We start from the raw sequence: 22,611 nt of genomic DNA on the forward strand, positions 1-22,611 counted from the left end.
AGATTTGTACACAATTCATTGAATATATAATATTTTTTTTTTTAAAAAAAATTTTATCAATGCAATTGTTGAAAATCGTCCAGCACTATTTGCAAGGAAAATAAGTGATCAAAAAAAACGAAGAAAGGAAAAGAAACAAAAACCAAAAAAATACAAGTCCATCCAATATGGCATCACAAAGAGGGAATTTCCAAGAGTCAAAATTAAAAATGACCCCACCAACACAACACAACACAACACAACATATTCATAAGCATATCCAAAACCATTATTATGTCCCCGAAAAAAAAGGTGGAAAATCAGCAACCCGTTGACCAAGTTACCGGTGTCCAATTCCCCCAAATCTGTTGAAACACTGTTCTCCGTTCCATTCGCCGTCATCCAGAACCCAAAAAAAAAAAAAAAAAAAAAAATCCGCCACGTCATCCATCAAGCATTTAACCGACACGTGCCAGTTAGGGTTTCTTCTTTTAGTCCCCGACCCAACATCATTTTGACTCTCCAGACTTTTTGTAATTCGTTCTAGTAATAGTCTACTACCAAAAGAAGAAGGGGGAAAAAGAAAAAAAAACCTCAAACACAAATAATTACAAATAATTAAACTAAAAAATCAAATGTGGAAAAGTCGTTTTGTTTCCCACTTTTTTCTCTCTTTCTCTTCCGCTGCATCAATGGAGTCTTCGTAAAAACCCTAGTAATTTCATTTACTATTCTTCTTCTTCTTTCGCCGCCTCTACTATTTGGAGGAATTTGACCGTAAGAGGCTTTGGAGCTTATTTATTTGTGTCTACTTCTGCTGTAAGTAATTCAAAATTGCGTTTTATCCATGAGGATTATTGTGGTTTTTTACGCATATTTAGGTGTTTCTTTTGCCTTTGCTAATGACTTGTATTGTTTAGGATAGAAAGTTTGATGTTTCTTGATTTATAGGCGTGGTGGAGTTAGTATTTGCTTAATTGATCAGGTGAACTGGGGGGTTTAGGAATTTTGATGAGTTAATGATTGGATTATGGTTGATTTTTCGATTGAGTTGATTAGGCATTCGAATATGCTTGTTTTAAGTGGAAGATAGTGAGATATTTGTTGTATGTTTTGGATTTCTTTTTTCAGGTGTAGGTGGGTAAGTTGTTCCTATGGTTGTGGAACGTGTTGGATTGTATAGATGTTTTGGTGAATTTAAGGTAAGGTAGGATAGGTTGCTTTTGGAATTCTGTTGTGGTGGTGTTTTGTTTTGGCGGGAATGGCTGAGGACGGCCTACGAATAGGTGGGCTATCTCCTGGGTTGGCTGTAGTGTTAAACGGTGAAGATAGGAGAGAGGGCTCTCAAAGAAGTCGTCTTGTTTCGTACTGTGATGATTTTGGTGATCAGTCTGTGGAAAGGACTCTTGAACACATATTTGATCTTCCTTATAAGACCATTAATCAGCTGACTTGTCCTGTAAATACTGGAGTAGTTCGTTCTATTATAAAGAATCACTTCAGGAAGTACCATGTAGATTTGGGGAGTGGTCGTGATGTAAATAGGGATGGGGTGTGTACCACTGCTGATGGTTGTGGTTCACAAGTTGTTGGGATTGAAGAGTCGAGCATTTGTGGCGATATTCGAATTACTAAGCCATCTTTGCTTTTGGAGAGTCATGCCTTGTTCAGCAGCGTGAGGGCAAATGCCTGTGTGTGGAAGGGGAGATGGATGTATGAAGTAACACTTGAATCTTCTGGTGTACAGCAGCTTGGTTGGGCTACTCTTTCCTGTCCTTTTACTGATCATAAAGGTGTAGGGGATGCTGATGATTCCTATGCATATGATGGGAAAAGGGTCTGTAAATGGAACAAGGGAGCTGAGGCTTATGGCCAGTCTTGGGTTGTTGGTGATGTAATTGGGTGTTGCATAGATTTGGATCATGACGAGATATCTTTTTACAGAAATGGTGTCTCACTTGGGGTTGCATTCAGAGGGATTCGTAAGATGGTTCCTGGATTGGGATATCATCCTGCAGTTTCATTGTCTCAAGGCGAATGTTGCGAGTTGAACTTTGGGGCATACCCTTTTAAATATCCTGTTGACGGTTTTCTTCCTATTCAGTCTCCCCCCAAAGTCAACTCCTTTGCTGTTCATTTGCTTTGTTGCTTCTCCAGGCTGTTAGAATTGCAGCATGAAGCGAGGGTGGGATTTGGGTCAGTCGAGAAATTTAGAAGATTGAAAAGATTTGCGTCATTCAAGGAACTTTATCACCCTGTCTCTCAAGGAATATCTGAGGAATTATTTTCTTCTCTTGGTATTGAAACTGGAAGTGCAGCATACATTGCAAGGGGTCCACTTTTGTCGTTCTTTTTGGAAGCCTTTAAAGTGCATCCACCGCATGACTATACAAATTTGGACAGAATAATTGATTGCTTCCTAGAGATTCAGGACTCACGAAAACTTTTTGAGCATCTTATATTAGCCCTTTCATCTGCATGCAAAACTGCAGTGTGGGTCCTTTCTGACTTTCCCTATTCAGGATCATATATCTATCTTGCTTTGGCATGTCATTTATTAAGGAAAGAGGAACTGATGATTCTCTGGTGGAAGTCTGCAGATTTTGAATATGTTTTTGAAGGATTCCTATCACGAAAGAGTCCTAACAAGCAGGATCTTCAATCTTTGATGCCTTCTGTCTGGTGGCCAGGTTCATGTGAAGACCTGTCCAGCGAGAGTAGCATGGTTCTGACGACTACAGCTTTATCCGAAGCCATCAATATGGTATGCCTTTGAGTGATTGCTTCTGATTACTTTTTTTCATCCTCTTGCTTTTGGAGAAATAATCACCTCGTTCTGCACATGCTCCTCTATTCTCACTGAAATTTAGAAAATCAATTACTGATTTTTTGGGAAGTTGAGACTTTAGAATGAACAGAGTTTTCTCCACTGATTAATTTAGAGAAGTAAAAAACTCTTTAGAAGAGTGATTACACATGTAAAAACTACTCATGGGTCATTTCTTGAAAATGAAGAACTTAAGTGTATTGGTAAGTTGCTTTGAAAAGGTAAAACGGTTGATTAGACAGAAAATGCACACTCTTCGATGTTTTTCTTGAAGTTTTCAGTTTCTGACAGGATTGCTTCATATGTTGATAGTATTTGGGTTCAGTATTATATAAAAGGCGAGACATAGGTTGATTGCATAATGGTACCTTAAATCATTAATAAAACTATAATATAGCTCATTAATTTTTTGCTATATTGCCTACAGGTTTTTAACTACTTGACCTTTTGTAGTTGCGATATTTGAGTATGGATGAGTTTGTGAAATGGATTTTTGTGGAGACACTAAAGGAGCAGTCAGTGATCTGTTCTCTATATTGTCCGTGCCCTTTCATTCTTCCTATTTTTTCCAAATGTACAAATACAATATTGTCCTTAGTTTCTTAGTATTTGTTGTAGTGCCAGTTAAAAATTAGGCATTGCATTTTTCTTAAACGATCACCTGAAATCTAGTTTTTAAAGGGGGGACTAATATTGAGAATAGAGCGGGCATTTATAGTGGAAATGTGGCTGAAGCTGAGATTCCTGGATTGATGTTTGTCGCGTTTAAGTTGCATCTTTTGCAACTAATGTTCAAAAGATCAATGGAATTCTTCCAATTCTGTAAAAAAATACCTCATGATCAAGGGACTTTATTTTTTGGAGGACCTGCAACTAAAAAGAAGGGGAAAAAAATACTGGGGAAATTAGGAATCTTAATTTTTAAACTGCATAGCTGGAATGCATTTATCCTTCAGCTTTGATTCTCCTGTGTTTGTCCTTGTAACTTACATTTCTTTGAGACTTAATCGAATGGCCTGGAATACCTGATTATGATTGAACTCTTTAGTGCATGGACTCTCTCGCCCTCTCTCTCTCTCTCTCTCTCTCGATATTCCCTGTCCACTATTATTCTGTAAATCTGGGTAGCTGCCAAGTATTTGGGAGAAATATTGCTTATCATAACAAGCAACTGTTGCTTTTTTAAAGTACCTTATACAATGCAATTGTTCATTTCTCTTTTGCTTTTGCACTTTTTTATTTTACAAAGTATGGCTTATCTAGATTTCCACATCCCAAAATAAATTGGGTTTGATTTGGGTGAAGCAAAATTTTGCATTATAGTTAAGCCATTAGAAGATTAAATAATGTGTTTTTACAGGTTGAAGAGAAACATAGGGACCTGTGTTGCTTGGTAATGCAATTTATACCACCTGGAGATCCGCCACAGCTTCCAGGCTCAGTGTTTAAGACATTTTTGCAAAACCTTTTGCTCAAAAACAGGGGTGCAGACCGTAACTTACCACCTCCTGGGGTTTCAAGCAACTGTGTCCTTGTTTCATTGTATACAGTCATACTTCATCTTTTATCAGAAGCATCCACATTGAGGGGCATTTGCGGTTGGATGAAGAGCTGTGGAGCTAATTCTGAACTTGATGTGGGTTTTCTTCACAGGGGTGGCCAACAAAGTTTTTCTGTTGGCTTACTTTTGAAGAATGATCCTCATCGAGTTGACTTTTCTAGACTTGGAGGATCATATGGCCATTTGGCTAAATCTCATCCTACAAATGATGAGCAAGAAGAAGAAGTTATCAGGTGGGAAGAAGGTTGTATGGATGATGAAGACTCTAGAGTAACACATTTTGGTAAGCTGCAGCCGTGCTGCTGTTCGAGTTATGACAGTGACTTCGCAAAGATCTCAAAGCATCCTATTAGGTATATGGCCAAAAGTGCTCGCGGTCACTGCAGTTCTATTCAAGAAAGATCTGCTCATGTTGCTGCAGAATGCAGTGCTGAGAATTTGAATGATGAGATAGAAGATAAACCTGGTACAAGTGACCAATCTGAATCTCAGTTTGATTTTCGGCCTATGCAGCAGATGAGGATTATACCCCCTAGGGATATCAATTTGTCTCCAGCTACATTGAAAGAAGAAGAGCTCTTGGATGCTATGCTGTTGCTATATCATTTGGGAGTGGCACCGAATTTTAAGCAGGTGACTGAGGATTCTTTTAATAAGGTCATAATACCGCAATAAGAATTGAATTATGCTTCTTCAGGCAAGAAAATAAACTAAAGTAGAGTAAATGGAAAATAGAAAATAGATGTACAAAGCAAACTTCATCTGCCACTATGTAACAGAACAGAGCTCCTATGTATGCATGATTGGAAGTGGTGTTTTTGTAGCCCCATCTTATTGACATATAAATAAGGAATGCAATGATGTTTTAGATTTGGTTGTTGACAAAATAAGAATGTGTACAATTAAAGTGGAATTGATGCAGATGAGGTCGAAATTTTTGTAAACAGTTGTAACATATGTTTTTTAATGGTATGATACTTTTTCCAATGTAATGAGCAAATTAATGATAGGGTCTGGTTTTTGCAGTAAATGGCCTCCTTAACTTGGTATTCTTTCTTTAGTTACCTTCATTTTCTGGTGGTTTTCCCCTTCCTTTGCTGGTTTTTGTTTGTGAAACATGAATGCCCGTGCTGGGAATTACGGTTGGTCACTAGATCTTTTGGATTTATACTTTTACGCCATAATGATTTAGGAACTTTTGATGTAAATATCTAAACTGATTATTCTTGCTGTAGGCGTCTTCTTACATTGCTCGACAGTCACAATCGATAGCTCTCCTTGAAGAGACCGATAAACAAATTAGAGAAAAAGCTAATGGAGAACAAGCAAAGCGTTTAAAGGAAGCTCGAAGTGTATATAGAGAAGAAGTTATGGATTGTGTCAGACATTGTGCCTGGTATAATGGTCTCTTCTAGAATGTGGTGATTTGTGAAATTGGATGTGTATTCGTTGTTGACTGCCTGCAAACATCAGCTTATAAACTCATTTTATTTTCATCCCCCATCAATATTTGCTGAAAATCCATGGATCATTTTTTGTGCTTTAAAAAGTATGCGTTGGTTTACAAACATGTAATATCATTTATAATTATGTTGATTTAGTTATGATAGGAAGGTTCCTTGCTTGAAGTGGTTAATTTTATTTGGTTGTTGATTGTGCCGTCCTTTCTTCATCAAGATCTATGATCTCCTGGTTTCTTTCAAGTCGTAGTGCAGAGTGCACTTTGATCAACAAAAGAAGCCATTCTGAGCAGTAGAAACATCTACTCACTTAAGATTAGTGTTTGATGATCTTAGGACCTTACCTTGCTATTCACAGTCTGGGAGTTAACATTATAGATTCTGAGACTGACATTAAGCTTTACAAAGAGAAGGTATTGCATTCTGCATTGTCATGGCTACTCTTCTGTAATTTTGATGGTGTGATTAGGATGTTTTAGTGGTTCTCACATTTTCATATCAATCACTTCTCTATATAAACTGAGGTGATATGCATAATGCGATGGTTAGAACTTATGAGTTATGCCTATGCATGTTTAAGATTTTTGTTGTTTCATGATAATAGAGTGTCTCTGTCCATGTAAAACATATTGGGTGATTGGAGTGGTTGAACGCTACAGCAAGGTAAAAGCATTTGAATGGCTGGTTTCATTAAAATAACATGCTGCAATTAGGTTTCTTGTGTTGGATTATCATGTCGCTCCTTTCTCTTCTTCGTATGTCCTCTGCACTGATTATGGGAACGTGTCATATACATCATTTGTCTTTGATTCTTTTGTTGCTTTATGAAAAATAAGTTAAAAACAAAAGTCAAGGACAAATGAGAACATCATAAGAGCTTTTAGTTTAACAATAGCTCAAATGAGCATATCTTTGAAAATCGATAGCAGGCTTTGAAGCTTTTGATTTTGAAAATGATATTTTTTCATTGGGTTTGCTTGTAGCTTGCCAGCATTGGTCAAGTTCTTTTTAAAATTGTCCCTTCACTAGTACAGTCATAATTCAGTAAATTCCTTCAGGTTTTGCAAGAAGGTTATCCCGTTCAAAATAATAGGTCAATAAGAACAAATAGCAGGTTTTCTTTTTTTTTTTTTGGGGGGGGGGGGTGTTGTGTGTGGGGTTACTAGAAGAATTTGTAGCCAACTCCAAGATAAAAGAGTTATCATGGTGAGCATTTTGCTAATAATAATGCTTTTACAACTTTGGTCCTCCTCCAGTTAAACAGGAAAACTTTTTCCTCTTGCATTAAAAGCAAGAACACGAGTTCACTAAAATGATGTTAGTACTTTTGTTTGCCTTCATTTTAAGTAGTTTTCATGGGGAAGGTTTAGATGTCACTGTGTTTACTGGTATTATTTCTTGTCAGCATGAATCGTTTCATTTTTTGGATTATTGTTAATGTCTGCCTTGAAGTAACTTTTTGCTGATGTTAAAGTGGGTCTAATTTTAGTATGCCAGGATGGCTCTACCAGAGAATTTTTGGCACAGCGGGCCAATAAAATGAATAATGGTTTAATATAACACTTTTACATTATGACAAACTGAGATTTACTGACTGTTGTAAAATTTACTTCTAAATTCAGATTTCTTTGGCAATAGGAAACATATTAACTGCAAGACTAAGAGTTCCAAACAGATCTCAATACTTACTTTAAAACCCCTCAATAATCTGAGCTGTCTGGCAAAACATCTGATAAGACCTATCATCTTTTTATTAAATCCTGATTAATATCAATGATATGTAATGATTATTTGTTTCCAAATGTGGGACAGGTAAACTGTAAATGGTTTTATTCCAAATTTCTTAGGCATGAAAACTTCCACTTTATGTTTGGTTGGATTAAAAAAAATAAATTATGTTGGGTTTTTCCATACATCATGATTGGTGATTTTCAAGTGTTCATTGTGCTGAGGTTTCACAATTCTTAATTTTTACATGCATTTATTACTTTTGCTTCCAAGAGAGAAGCAGTATAGTTGTGTAGGACTAAATTTCATGTATGAATGCGTGTCTGTGTGTGTGTATTTGTTTGTAATGAGAATAATTCTTCTCACAGTTTTTTGCTGAACTTTGTTTTATAGGTACCGCATATCTCTTTTTTCTCGATGGAAGCAAAGGGGAATGTATGCGGCATGCATGTGGATCGTTCAATTGCTGCTTATTCTTAGCAAATGGGACTCTATTTTTATTTATGTTCCTGAATATTATTTGGAAACTCTGGTATTTAATCTCTTCTTCTCCTCCCTGCCTAATGGCAATCTGACTTTACTTGTTTTATAGCTCCAAAGTAATTGTGTAATTTTCTTGTGCAACACCCCCCAACACACGAAAAAAAACCCAGTTCAACGCTAATATTGTGTGACAGTGGTTGTTTTGAGTATAGATGTAATTTACTCCTAAAGATATTGCTTTTTCAGCTTTTTTGTTTTTGACGTGAAGTTCTATAAATAGTTTGACAAAATGGGGCCGATGCTCCGCATGCATGGCTCTCTACGTTTAGGTTATGAAAAGTTTAAAACAAGTGGCAAAGAGAACCTGACTGTTGCTGTACATTCATGGGAACTGCTCAAATGTACTGGGTCATTTTTGAGCTTCTTTCACTTGCCTCTTATAAGATAGTAACTTTCTGCTATTCTTGATTTGCCTGGCAGCAAAGAATGTTTACGTTGTTATTATAAGATGTCCTGCATTTTACTTCTTTAGCCTTTTGAATTGCTCTGTAATTGTACTTCTGTCCCATTGTGTTACAATTCCATCTGAATTTCGCTCCTTGAATTACTTTTTCCCTTATGTTTGGCAGTTTATGACTCTCTCTCTCTCTCTCTCTCTCTCTCTCTCTACATATATATATATATATCTCAAACATAAAGAAACAAGAAGAGGAGTATAAGGATTTGATGTCTATAACTGACATGGCAAATCAATAAATGGATAGATAAAATTTAATATGGCAAAGAGAAAAAGGAAAATCTTCTGGTAATTCTTCCTATATTTCTTTTCAAATATCCATGGGATTCTCAAAAATTGGCTTTAGATAAATGGCACAATCTTTTTAGAATGGTAGAGTGGGTAGAGTTTTTATTGTCCTGTACCTAAAACCATTGGATTCTTTTCTTTTGGTTGTAAGTTGCCCTTTTAGGTGAGCTATAACCAATGAACAACGGGGATCAAACTTAGGTGGTGGTGTGGTTGAAAATGGAAATTGAACCTCAGGTTGGTTTGAGTAGCTTTTAATCATATGATGAAAATAAAACCATTTGTGTCTACTCTGTAGGCTTGGGCCCTATGGCTGTGAATATGCTGTATATCAATGCTAGTTTTACATGGATCTTAGTTCATTTGTTTGTCTTTCTTTTGCTGTTTAGGTGTAGAACTGACATTAAATTGTTTTTATTGGTATTTTCTGCGTCTTCTTATATGTTATACTTATGCACATGGCAGGTTGACTCTTTCCATGTGCTGCGTAAGAGTGATCCTCCTTTTGTCCCTCCTGCAATATTCATGAAGCAAGGACTCGCTTCTTTTGTACGTCTGAAGCCTCTCCCCCCTCCCCCTACACCTTTTCTATCTAATTAATATATATTATACCATGCATATGTGCCTTGTTTTTATTCCCTTCAAACTTTCAAAAGTTGACTGTGATCTGATGTATCACTATTTTTTCTGGCAGATATAGTTTGTTGAAGATTTATGTCTCTTTAAGCATGTCTAGATAGTATTAATCCAAGATCTGTTTGAATGTGGTATTTCTAGCTAGTATCAAGTGAAAACATTACCCTGGTGCCCCTTGCCATCCATACCCACATGCCCTTCTCTGATGTCCTGCTCGGAGAGGATTGTCTCAATATGTGTAACCTTCCAAAATGATTGGCTTCTCATTATGATCATTGAGTTTTACCGTAGAAAAACTTAAGCATTTTGTCAAGAAAATTATATATTGGATTAACTTTGTAGTTTCCTTGCTTCATTGGTTGGTGTTGCATATTTTGCCTTGCTTTTTAGGATCAATTGCATATATATCTAGGTCTATTATTTAGTTGCTTTGGGCATTTTGGGTTCAGGTTACTTTTGCTGTCACCCACTTTAATGATCCAAGGATATCGAGTGCCGAGCTGAAAGATCTTCTTCTGCAGTCTATATCCGTCTTGATACAGTACAAAGAATTTTTAGCAGTTTTTGAGCATAATGAAGCAGCAATACAGAGAATGCCCAAAGCACTATTATCAGCTTTTGATAATAGGTCCTGGGTCCCTGTAACAAATATTCTTGTGCGGCTTTGCAAAGGATCCGGTTTTGGTTCTTCCAAGCGTGGTGAGTCATCATCATCAGTTGTTTTCCAGGTAAGACCCGTCATGCTTTCGTTCTTTTGATAATATTTTGATCATTAACTCTTTTATTGTACATCCATTAACAAATATAGTTGAAGTGTTCTTTTACTTTTTACAGAAATTGCTGCGAGATGCTTGTGTTCAGGATGAAGAACTTTTTTCAGCTTTTCTCAATCGTCTGTTTAACACCCTGAGCTGGTCAATGACTGAATTCTCTGTTTCAATTCGAGAAATGCAGGAGAACTATCAGGTAGTTGGCTTGTGAGGCTGTACCTATTCATTTTATCACCCCTACTGTGGTTGATTTTCATGTTCTTCGATGTCAGTAGTTTTTTCTAATTGATTTTAATGGATAATGAAATTATCTCCTGTTATTGACTTCATTTATGCATAGACTGCATGTGAGTTGGATGCGAGATAGAGGTAAATACATTCTTCGATAGGTCAGGCCATATCCACTGGCAGTGAAGTTTTTAGGGAAAGAACTGAATATTTGGATCAAGTTATTGTCTATTTTTTCCTCCATCTGTTTCCTTGACATTCTTGTGGCATCCTTTTTAGGTGGTGGAGTTTCAGCAGAGGAAATGTAGTGTTATATTTGATCTCTCTTGTAACCTTGCAAGGGTGTTAGAGTTCTGTACTCGTGAGATACCCCAAGCATTTCTTTCGGGGGCAGATACAAATTTGAGAAGGCTGACTGAATTAATCGTGTTTATACTTAACCAATTGACTTCGTCAGTTGATCCAGAATTTCTAGACCTGTAAGTTTGTGGATGTTCTTGTTACATTTAACATGTTGTCACTTATGACGAATCTCGACTTCTGTGGTGTGCTATCCTAATCTTTCTTGCTGCTCTTCATTCATGTACTGTTTTCTTGGATAGATGGATGATAACATTAGTTAACATATTTGTGGTGGTAGAAGTGCTGTTATAGTTTCCTAAATTTTTTGTGTACTGCATTTTGGTTTTGTTAGGTTTAGGAACGAGGCTTTGTAATTTCTTGTGGTCTAGAAATTTAGTAATTCATCTCAATCTAAAGGCTTAGTACCTGCAAAGCAAACAATGGAAGAGCAAGAATTTATTTAGATTGTATATGCTCATAAGGCTAACTAAGGATAGGGAAAAATCCAGAAGTTTAGTTGATGTTTCCCTGAAATTTTGGTTTCCCTGTTGACTTTATATCTAGGAGAATGCTTATAAGTATAAACCACAGAAGTTGGTTATCGACAAATTTCAATTGATGTGCATGCAGTGTTGTATATAATTCGTCCACGTGAAATACTGCTTAATCATATTGATCAGTTCATTTTATCCTTCTTGCATATGAAAGTGGACTATGCTTTAAAAAAAAAAAAATTAATGAACTACAGGAGTTTGGTTTATCCCTCCAAGTTTGATGCAGTTGTAAAAGTTTTAAGTTCAGATGACTGAATTTAGTGGTATTGCAAGATTTGCCCTTGTATGTATCTCAATGTTGGTTTTTCACAAAACAAGTTTGTTGTGAACTTCTAGGAGGAGAATAAGTTGGTTGCAAGATTGGAACTTATGGGAATAAGATATTTCAGAACTTATTCTTCAGATTTCTTTATGCTATTCTTGCAGGTCCATTAGGCGTCCTGGTCAGTCTCCAGAGAAGGTTAATGTTGGCATGATCTTAGGACCGCTGGCTGGCATCATTTTGAATTTGTTGGATGCTAGACAAGAGGCAGACTATGGAGATCATAATGACATTGTCAATATATTTGCTAGCATGGACTGTGCTGAGACTGTCCTTCGTGGATTCTACCTCTTAGAATACAATTGGGTTAGTAATTGATTCTGTTCTCTCCTTAGATGCGTTTGGAGTATTACATAATACATTAATAGCTTGTCTTTTTTTTTTTTTTTTCAATTTATTTTGCTTTTCAAGTTGGTAGAATTATGCCCATGGGCATATATGGTTTTAAAAAAAAAAAAAATTCAGGGGCAATGGAGTTCTTGGTGGCCCAGATTATACGTATGGTTTGTTTAGGGCGATAGCAACTCTTTTCTTGGTGGTATAATAATTCAATGTTCAACTTGTGGTTTTCGGAAGATTGTATATCCATTCTTTCCATTTTATCTTTTTGCTAAATCTTGTTCATGAACTTGTAGGCTGGTTTGGTTAAGGGTGTTGATGATATCTCAAAGCTCAAGCAGCTAGAGACCTTATCAAGCCTGCTGATATGCCAGAAGGAGTCACAAGAATTTGAGCGGATGGTTTGTGCCGGAGAAAGTAATTCTGATGAAAACATATGCTGCATCTGTTATGCATGTGAAGCAAATGCTCAGTTCGTACCTTGTTCTCATTCTTCTTGCTTTGGATGCATAACGAGGCACCTCCTTAACTGCCAGAGATGCTTCTTCTGTAATGCAACTGTCACAGAAGTTGTGAGAACTGAAGCAGAAGCAGCAAATACGGCATGAGGTCTTCCTCTCAACACTCTCTTATTTGTTTTTTCTCATTAGTGGTAGTTTCTTCTTGTTTCTTTTCTTTGGTTTCGGATTGGGGCTCTTCCGTGAAGCTTCTGACTATATCTAAAGAGGAAAATGGTGTACCTTATAGGTCGAACATGCTACATTTTTAGCTTCATCATTGCAAGGCAGAATTTTATCAGTGTATATAGATAGATAGATAGGCTTGGAAGGTGAAAAAAAAAAAAAAAAAAAATCACAGGGGATGGAAAAATTGGGGTAGGGCTGAAGTTTTGTTAGCAGAATTTGAGGGCATTACTTTGTAAATACACGAGTTTCAATCGAAATGAAATCTTTCCAGCCTCTGTGTTTGCCTGCTCTCCTCTGTTCCTGTTCAAGAACACAAGTTTGCGTGTGTTTTTACCATTTATTTCCTGAAATAGAGAAGTTTTAATATATTTTTTTTGTGTGTGTGTTCATTTACAATTTGTTAAGATAGAATTCATTGCCTATATTGTAAATCATTCTAAATAGTAGGGCTGACAACGGTTCGATGGCAATAGAGGTGCTTCTTAAGAACCCAAGATTTGGTCTGAAAATTTTCGCCTTCAATAGAGGTCTAAAAGTTGCATTGAGGACTCACAGTTGTATTTAATTGAATCCAAGTTTGAAGTAAGTTACAGTTGGCTCTGCATTCAATTTTGAGAAACTGTGTACAACTCTTTCAACAATTTGTATGTAATTTGTTAAAGACAATTTTTGAAACAGTAATATGTTAAAACCTAGCACTCAATTGTCAAAAGTACGTATCGCCCAGTCTGGGTTCGGTCCGGTGGTTGTAGCCCAGTTGGGTGAGAGCCACCAACCAAGGATCGAATCCCAGTCGTTATCATTGACCGATGATGTCGGGCAGCCTCTCGCGGTCACGCAGTGGGATTAGTTGGGGCGTACGGTAACCAGTCCTCGGCCCCATTGACCGATGATGTCGGGCAGCCTCTCGCGGTCACGCAGTGGGATTAGTTGGGCGTACGGTAACCAGTCATCGGCCCCAGATACCCATTGTGATGAAAAAAAAAAAAAAAATTGTCAAAAGCACGTATCAACTTAAATTACAAAATCATCCTAGCAAAAGTTACGTGATGTTAATAGAACTTGATTTGAATTAAAAAATTTGGACTCGCTCAAATTCAAGTTTGTTTAACTCTCAAAAATCGAGTTCAATTTTGTTTTGTCTTATTCAAACTCGACATCGTGCAAATTGAACCCAATTTGAGCTCAATTCGAGCTTAATTAAGCCTAATTGAGTTTAAGAAATATGAATTTATATTTCATATTATTTTAAACAGGGGACAAAATAGACATTTCAACTGTTGCTTTAGTACCCAAACAAATCTTGGTCTGCAAAAGCTAATAACGATATCGCTTCTCGAGTTCACGTGCGGGCAAGCCAACTTAAATGACAAAATTACCCTCATCCTTGATTCTTACGGTTACAGCTGGCTTGCAAAATCCTTCAAAAAAACTCATCAGTGCCAGTGTGCCACTTCGAAGATGTCGAAGAGAGGGAGCAATTCCTTCAGAGAAGAAGTGAAGCGCTTTTTCTCTCGCACACAACACACAGTTGGCAGTACTACACGCTTATTAATTATTGTTTGTTACTGTATAGCTACCGTGTGACTGTGTGAGAGTGTGAGAGAGGGAGAGAGGGGTGGAAGGAAAATGTTGAGTACACTGAAAATTCAGCCAAAAACGACGCCGCCTCGAGTTTATCCCAGGTGTAATGCCGGAGGATTCAGTAACCATCGCCGTTTTAATTTACCGTTGAATAGAAACCGGCGGTTTGTGTCTGTGTCTTTGGAGCAAGCTGAGCCGTCGGATTCATCCTCTCATCTGACCTCCACCGTCGGATCATCATCTTCTTTATCTCCCGTTCAATGGACCCTGTCCAGTCGCCACCTTAGCATTCTCAGTTACACGGCTTGCGCGGTACGGTATCACTCTCTCTAATTTAATGTTTTTATTTCAATTCTTCATATTTTGATCTTTACCGCTTTCGTTTTGGTTTTTTTTTTTAAGGGAATTAATGAAATCAATTGATTAAATTCCATGATTTTGTGGGAGTTATCTAGACTGAATTGGGTTTAAGTGTTTTAGATGATTGTGTTAATGTAGATTGAAAATTTATATTTTCTTAATTTGATTGAACTGAATCCCCCCCCCCCCCCCTCCTTCTTCCTTCCCCCGGCTCCCAAAAAAAAAATTAAGAGTAAAATGAAAAGGACGTTCATCTGAATGAGGTTTGACGTTTTTAATTGAAGTGATTTACCTAATAAATTTACAGTTTTTGTGTGTGTGTGTGTGTAGTGTGTGCGAGTGTTCCCTCTACATTTTGATTGAAATGAAGCACAGAAAAAGAAAAGCCCATTTCTGGCGCATAATAACTTCCCAAAATTCTGCGCAAAGTTGGAGTTATGTAATAAAGCTAATGAGTAAAATGAGGAAAGAGTGGGAAAGATTTACAAATTTTCAGGTTTGCTTAATATGGGATTCATCGATTTTTTTGCAGGTAGCAATATCAGCAACCTGGCTTTTCTGCTGGGCGATTCCAACAATGCTGGTTAGCAATGGGATTTTTTTTAGTTGCAAACATGTTCTGTTCATTGGGTGTTTTGTCAACATTTTGGTTGAAATTCATGCATTAACTATAAAAGGGAATTTAAGTTTGATGGCCCTCAAATTTCTTTAAGCAAATTGGAGATTGAATTTTAATATATTAATCATGGTTTAGGTGTAATTGATTGATAATCTTGGATCAGAGAACTGTGATTTGTTAGATTTGCATCATTGCTAGAGTCTTGTACCACCAAAGAATTGACAAACTGGATTCAACGTGACAAGTCATTGAATCCCAAGGCCCATTGTCATGTTAAGCAATTTCGTTTTTCCAAATAAAATCAATGCAATTATGATGTAAAATGTGTTTGAATTTTAGCTTTTTAGAGTTCGTACTGGCAAATAGGACTAGCTTCTGTGAGGAAAATGATAATTGACTAATGTGATATTCTTGAAGGCTTTTAAGAGAGCAGCTGAGTCTTTGGAGAAGTTAATGGACGTCACAAGAGAGGAGCTTCCTGATACAATGGCTGCAGTTCGATTATCTGGGATGGAGATAAGTGACCTAACCATGGAGCTTAGTGACATTGGGTGAGGATAATATGGTGAAGCTTGAATTTTGCTTGATAAGTTGTATCATTATTTTCAGATTTTATATTTGACTTGTCTCGATGATTTTGCAGTCAAGAAATTACACAAGGTGTCAAAAGTTCTACTCGAGCTGTTCGGGTGGCAGGGGAAAGATTGAGGCAGTTGACTAATCTGTCTCCATCAGGTTATTAATTTGAGAATTGGCAGTGTCTTACCGGTTGTCTTTTATAGTAATTTGGGGAGATGAATTTCACATCATCTTTACTTGTTTAGTGCCTGTGCAGGTGGTAGCTCCGATGGAGGCGAAGGATAAAGTACCAGTTCTAGCTAGAACAGCCAGAGGCATAAGGATTGGGATTGTAAAGGGTCGTGGATTTTTTCAAATGATTTTCACCCTCACTCATTTTTATAGGATTGTCTTGAACTTCTTCAAAGCTCGAGCTAAGGCATGAATTGAGATCTTGAAGTCACATGTTACTTGGAGAATCAGGTAGTTCTGTATATATCTTTTTGTAGTAATGTGTGGTTGCTAAATTGCTATTCAGTTAGGCTGATTTTATGGATTGTTGATATTATTTTTTGGAGTAGAATCAATATGAATATTTGGAACCTTGTGCGTTTCTTCTACAATTTGCTCAACTAATGGAGACGTTTTTCATACTTAAAATGTTGATAGGAACTTCGATGATGTTTGCTTCAGGGACAAAGAAAATTTCAGATCTTATGACGGAATATACCAGATATAAAAGTAGTGCAGTGAAGGAACATAAGTTGGGCTTTTCTATTGATAATCTTGATGGGATTAACTCTACCTGGTTCTATAGTGTTTCAGGCGGGTATGGTTAACATATGTACATGGTTTTCTCAGGCATATCTGGTAATGGACCTCGTGTCCATCTGGATGAGAATGAACTGTTGGAGATTGTATTGACTCTTGAGCTTCATGTAAGGGGATTTGCTGCATTATGTTTCTCTCGTACCCACCAAACAAAAAAAAAAAAAAAAGGAGAGAGAAAGGGGATTTGCTTAATTCTGATCCTAGATGTACTGATTTTGGTTGTTTTTTTTTTGTGTGTGTGGTTGTTGGGGAATGCCGGAATGATATATATGTTGGGAAATTTTCTCCTCCATTGTATAGCATGAAAAGGGTCTTAAAGTTCCTCCTTGGGCTATAGGTGGGGATTCAACTCTCACCTGCAGCGAAAAAAATCCAAGGGTGGTGCCAAAGCATCCCTTTGATCTAGTAAGGTCTGTATACCTGTTAGTCCCTAACACACGTCTCTTTAGACTCCTTCTCTACTGTAGTTTAGAATAGAATAAGTTATATAATTGTTATCGATTCCGGGAAAAAAGTATAGCATGAAAAAATTAGGGATACCTTGTTACAGGTTTCTTGCGAAACTACAGGCCTCAATAACAAGTTTCAGTAATATTTTGTTTAATTGCCCACTTTTTTTGGTTAAGTTGCTTTTGGCATTCTTTCTTGATGCCAAAATTAAGGGGAAGTTTTAACAGCTGAAGCATCCTCTGTCCATCATTGAAACGATGATATTCGGATGGGTCCTGAAGTTATCCCATCAAAGAATATAATCCACATGCGATTATGGTAATTAATCAATGCCTACAAATCTGTCAACATCTTGGCATTTACATTCAAGTTGTCTAACAAGTGTCTAATAGATACTTTTTAAGATGTATTTTATGTGTTAAATTTTTAAAAATAAAATTAATTTTAAAAAAGTGTATAAATACAATAGAGGGTAATAATTGTTAGTGTGGATATGTTCATGATAAGTCATGTGTGTGTATAATTTCTGTGTGTTAATGAATGTCCATTGAATACCCGTTAAAAAAGTCCTGTACTTAAATTTGTTTATTTACGGTAATCTCGAGGCAAAGGAGTAATACAATTGGCTTAAAATTTTGCATGACAGCAATCTGATCTTTGTTAACTGCAGTATTTCACTATATAGAATTTCGAATGCATATAGATAATTCAATACCCAACTAGTATTTTCTTAGCCTTCGTCCTCATTGTTGTTAAACAGCAGAATTTCGTACCATATCTAGAAGAAGTTTTTGTATTCAGTAGTATGAAGAGACTCTAGTTAAGAGTGATTCTGAGAATCAGAACATAAGCTGTACTAAGGTGAACTGAGACCTGTTATATATGGAGTTAGGAATTTCTTATGCTTGCTTCGTACACCTGTTCTCAACTCCTTGTACACGCTTATTTCTTTCTCTCCATCAATGGTGGTGCAGTATAACCCAAGAGTATCCATCAATATAAACTTCAATTGTCAAAACTCTGCAGACGTACGTTATCGTTTGGATCCAAAATCTCCAATTTACAATTTCTTTCACTTTATCATCCAATCCAGTCCTCTCTCCGAGTAAAAAGGTGACTTTGATTCAAGTTTGACAACAAATGACTTGACTTTAGTTTACAAACATTATATAAGGCAAAGTGTTATGGTGTTATTTTAACAAATTTTTCTAAATTATTTTTTTTTTCTATAGCAGTAATATCGGTCCAACCAGTATTACTCGAAAAATAAAAATAGCGACAATTAATGACAATTTTAGACTTAGCACACTTGAAGATTATTGGAATAACTGTCAAACAACATACAAACTACTGCAGGAAATTTTCAACAACAAAATACATAAAATGATCTACCATCTTGATGATGACAAGAATAACAGTAATTTTCAGTGGAAACTGAACTTGTTTTTGGCTAGACTAGACAAAAACCGCAGAGACGAACTCCACAGCAATTCTTGAACCTTCAATATGAATAGCAGATGGTCATCAAAATATGCAGCTTCACACTGATCTTGTCCCACATCATATTTCATAATATTCACCCCTTAAAAGCACACAATATAAGAAACATCCAAAGATAATCATCCTCATTTAATCTCAGACTTATATGGAGGATAAAATATCAGTTGGTTTGACCTCCATTCCCTCTTTCTATTGGTGGCCTAGGAGGTGATGCAGCAAGAGTTCTTGAACTAATTGTTTCACTAGGAAGACCTTCTTCCTATTTAATATTATCAAATGCCCGTTAATGATATCCTACAAAATTGGTTAATGCTAATGAACATAATGAATATGTTACTACAAGATTTCAGCTATATATTTGGAGATATACCTCTTTAGTAGTCCAAGAAAGGTTATTGATCTTCATCTCTTGGTGGATATGTACTGTTGAAGGTATAATCATGCCAGCCAAAGCATTTGAGAAAAAATCTACTCGTAATTTGAACCCAACGAATGCAAAGGATTCCTGCAAAATCAGCCATTACTATATTTTTTCTGATTCACTTCCAATACTTTTTTCTTCAACTTCTTTTCAAAGGGTACAGCGAAACAAACTAAGAAAAACATACAATCACCCACACAAAACACATCTCTTTCCCCTCAATTTATGTTGAAATTGTCGATCGTCATCATTATCTATTACCTGCTGCAATTATTATTTTGCTTTCCAGGCGCATGCAGAAAATTTATTTCAGGAAACACTAACTGAGGACCACATACACGTTTAGGGGAATTTCACACCAACCAAAATTGAAAGCATACTAGGAATGAAGTTGTTCTGCAATAAAATGGGGAGTGAATTCAATTGTTAACCACCGAATTGAACAATGTATCTTAGGGAAAAATTTTCAGTCTCAAACCTTTTATGGCATCTTCTGCTGCTAATAGAAATAGCAAAAAATGCCTTTAGCCAAGTTGTTAGTAGCATATAATTCAAAATCTTATGGCATTACTTTTAGAATCCCTCATAACACACGTTGGAAACTAATTGCGCACATTATATGAGCCATTCATCTAAGGATTCAATTCGAGATAGGGATAATACCTTCAACACAGGAACAAACATGATCTTATTGGGTTGGAATTCTTTGTAATTGGCTGACTAATTGTAAAAAAAACAATTGGATGGAACAGATGAAGCTGATTTGAGTTGTGGTTAATGATCTTTAGTGAGTGGTGGTAAAATTTTTGATGATTTTTTTCATCCGTAGCGTTCACATTTATCGTTATAGCGTCTACATCATTGTGTTAGTACATATATTATATGATACAATAGATGCTCAAAATTACATGGCAAAATGCCCACAAGATATAGATAAACGATGATGTAATACTGCAGGCAATACTACTACGTAAAGATCCACTAGTAACTAGACTGCAAAGGAATATCCAATGATTATCTATAGATTAATGCACGTCGATAAGGTTGTAATGTCAGAATTGAAACTTGGGCTAGCTCCGAAGCACTCTGATTACTTGTGCGCGATCGAAAAGCAGGAATGATCTTCGAATGCTTGGCTCTTGATGTTACGATACCAAAAACCTCAAACATATTCAAATCTGTTGGCTGAATGTTATCAGCGAACTCCCAATTGAAGCAATGCACCAATTGTGCTGGCAAAAAACCAACAACAGTGAGCCCCAGTTGCAAACCTGGGCAACTTCTTCTGCCTCAGCCGCATGGTAAAAGTTGGAAACCTTTTGTCCTATGTTTTTATTGTACCATAGTTATTGTATGTATCCATGGGACAATTGGAGTGGAGACGTAATAACTATATCGAGTTATTATAACTTCCAGCTTAAGAAACTTACACATAGTAAATTCACTAAAAAATTGCTTTAAAATTCACTAGTGGTCTATTAGTATTCGCATTATTTTTTTCTTGTCTTCAAATTTTCAGGGAAGTAATAAGGAAAAAAAAAAAAAAGAATAATTTCCCACACCTTTGGCAGTGTAACATGTGTATATAAGCCAGTGGCAGTGGGGTACTAACTGTGTCAGCAAATGGCATTTTCAGAGACTCAGTCTATGATCGTCAACTTTCTTGTTCGACTGCACATAAAAGAATATGAAGGTACGAAGATCTAATGAATCTTAGGATCATCACTTCGAATATATTGTAACGAGAATTGATTTTATTCCACCTCCTTAATAACGCTATTTGAACTAAAGTTGAGATTTCACGAGTTAGAAATTCTGAGTTCAAATTTCATTACGTGTGAAATTTTTCTTTTTTTTACTATTTACGGGTTCATTTGCATCGTTACTGAATTGTAATTCTTATCATTTTTGGATTAGAGCTCCTTGTAATTAATGCTGTCAAAAAAAAAAAATGAACTTAGGTCGACATAATCACATGACTGCAAAATTCAAGCAACATATATTATAGAGAAAGCAAGTAAAAACGTGCATGATGTTAATTCTCAATTTTACACGAAATCAACTTCATATGTTTAACATTTATTGCACATCACATTATGGCGATTTTCTTGCTAAGAAGAACAAATCCCACAGCAATAAATAGAACATAGTTCAAGAATAATACAACACAGTCGCATTACAGAGAGGAAAGGTAATCTGAGGAAATTCATAAAGATGGCAAATGATGATTCATCTTCTCGATGCTTTCCATTTGACTTCCAAAAACTGCTTCAATGCTTGGGTCTCCAGAAGAAGATTCCCGGGTCAGAGGAAAACCCTTCTGCCATTGAACCCACTGCAGCAGTACAAACATCCCCCTATTTTACTTGTTTTATTTTTCATAATGACCTTTTTTTTTTTTTTTTAGTGAACCAATAGTATTAGCTAATGATGGCCTGGGTAGCCATTAGGGATTTGAAGCACCTTGTAGCAAACTGGGATTACTTATAAATAATTTGTGGGCTAGGTCTCTCTCTCTTTTGTTTTTTTTTTTTTCGGTGAGTAATTTTCTATGGTTTCGAGGGAAGGGAAAGTACAAGGACACAAATCCCACCTTTAATCCAAGAATTGCAATGGTATTACTCTTTTTCCAGATTTCACCAGCTGAATAGAGGTTCTGTCAATAGATAGAGTCTCAATTAAATGCTCTCCTCATGATTTAAAACTAGTCGGTACCTGTTTGGCACACAAGCTTTTAGCTTAGTTTTGAATAGACAAGTTTTTTTTTTTTTTTTTTACTATTTTGTCTAGAGTAACCCTCTAAAAATGCACAAATTTTTTAATATACATAGCCCAAAATATCCAAAAATGCACAAATTTTTTATTTTCTTTCCACCCTTTTTTTCCTCCTCCCCCACCTTAATCCACTACCACCGGTTGGTGCTTCGCCGGGCGGCCAGTAACCAAGAGAGTTTTACACAACTTAAAAAGTTAAGTTTGCCAGTTAATTTTGTTTGGTAAAGACAAAAAAGTGAAGTCTTCGAAACTCTTAACATATTTAGCATCACAATTTTTAAAATTTAGTTGTGGAACAAATAAGTATTTCACGATTAAGTGCTATCAAAATTTTTATGATACTTTTGACAGTGTCGTGATTTTTTTCTATACGACTTACAATGGCGCTTCGTTCTAGCGTCGGAATACCACCACTATAAATTATCTATGGCGCTTTTTCACAACCCTAAATAGTCGTCTATTTTCTTGTAATGAGATGATTATAATGCTAAGAATAGTTCATATTCTAGGTTGGTCACTTTGAGTCTGAATTTTGTTTCAACAGGAGACCACCCTGCGAGCTGCGCCTTCAAGACCTCCAATAAAGACGAAGCCTGGCCAGAGTCATTAGTAGAAAAATCTCCATCGAATCGTCTCAGCCCTTATACCTCTTGTTCCTGTTATGATACTTCCTCTACATTTCTACAAGACCAGCCTTATTTCCATGCCCCTTGTTACTGTATTGTAAAATAACTGAACAATAAAGATCATGTCATGTACAGTTTTTTCCCTCAATAATGATAGTACTGATAAT

The 22,611-nt window shown here is 36.4% G+C and overlaps 2 protein-coding genes across 5 annotated transcripts; both read left to right on the top strand.

The window, feature by feature from the left end:
* Positions 1 to 597: 597 nt before the first annotated feature.
* LOC113778182 (E3 ubiquitin-protein ligase RKP) lies at positions 598 to 13,008 on the top strand. Its single transcript, XM_027323484.1, has 11 exons — positions 598 to 798; positions 1,111 to 2,743; positions 4,167 to 5,000; positions 5,603 to 5,763; positions 7,949 to 8,087; positions 9,309 to 9,392; positions 9,929 to 10,207; positions 10,314 to 10,445; positions 10,757 to 10,956; positions 11,800 to 12,001; positions 12,331 to 13,008. Exons 2-11 carry the CDS (start codon positions 1,241 to 1,243, stop codon positions 12,640 to 12,642), a joined length of 3,846 nt encoding a protein of 1,281 aa, XP_027179285.1. The 5' UTR covers positions 598 to 798; positions 1,111 to 1,240; the 3' UTR covers positions 12,643 to 13,008.
* A 1,174-nt stretch (positions 13,009 to 14,182) lies between these two features.
* LOC113778843 lies at positions 14,183 to 17,089 on the top strand. 4 transcript variants are annotated; one of them, XM_027324344.1, is made up of 6 exons: positions 14,183 to 14,616; positions 15,197 to 15,247; positions 15,701 to 15,834; positions 15,927 to 16,018; positions 16,108 to 16,324; positions 16,511 to 17,089. In XM_027324344.1, exons 1-5 carry the CDS (start codon positions 14,350 to 14,352, stop codon positions 16,284 to 16,286), a joined length of 723 nt encoding a protein of 240 aa, XP_027180145.1. In that variant the 5' UTR covers positions 14,183 to 14,349; the 3' UTR covers positions 16,287 to 16,324; positions 16,511 to 17,089. The 4 variants fall into 4 exon arrangements, with proteins under 4 accessions (XP_027180145.1, XP_027180146.1, XP_027180148.1 ...); XM_027324345.1 differs by having other exon boundaries at positions 16,703 to 17,089; XM_027324347.1 differs by lacking the exon at positions 15,197 to 15,247.
* The last annotated feature ends 5,522 nt before the right edge of the window (positions 17,090 to 22,611 follow it).

This window comes from Coffea eugenioides, chromosome 7 (assembly GCF_003713205.1).
Source record: "Coffea eugenioides isolate CCC68of chromosome 7, Ceug_1.0, whole genome shotgun sequence".
Taxonomy (NCBI): Eukaryota; Viridiplantae; Streptophyta; class Magnoliopsida; order Gentianales; family Rubiaceae; genus Coffea; species Coffea eugenioides.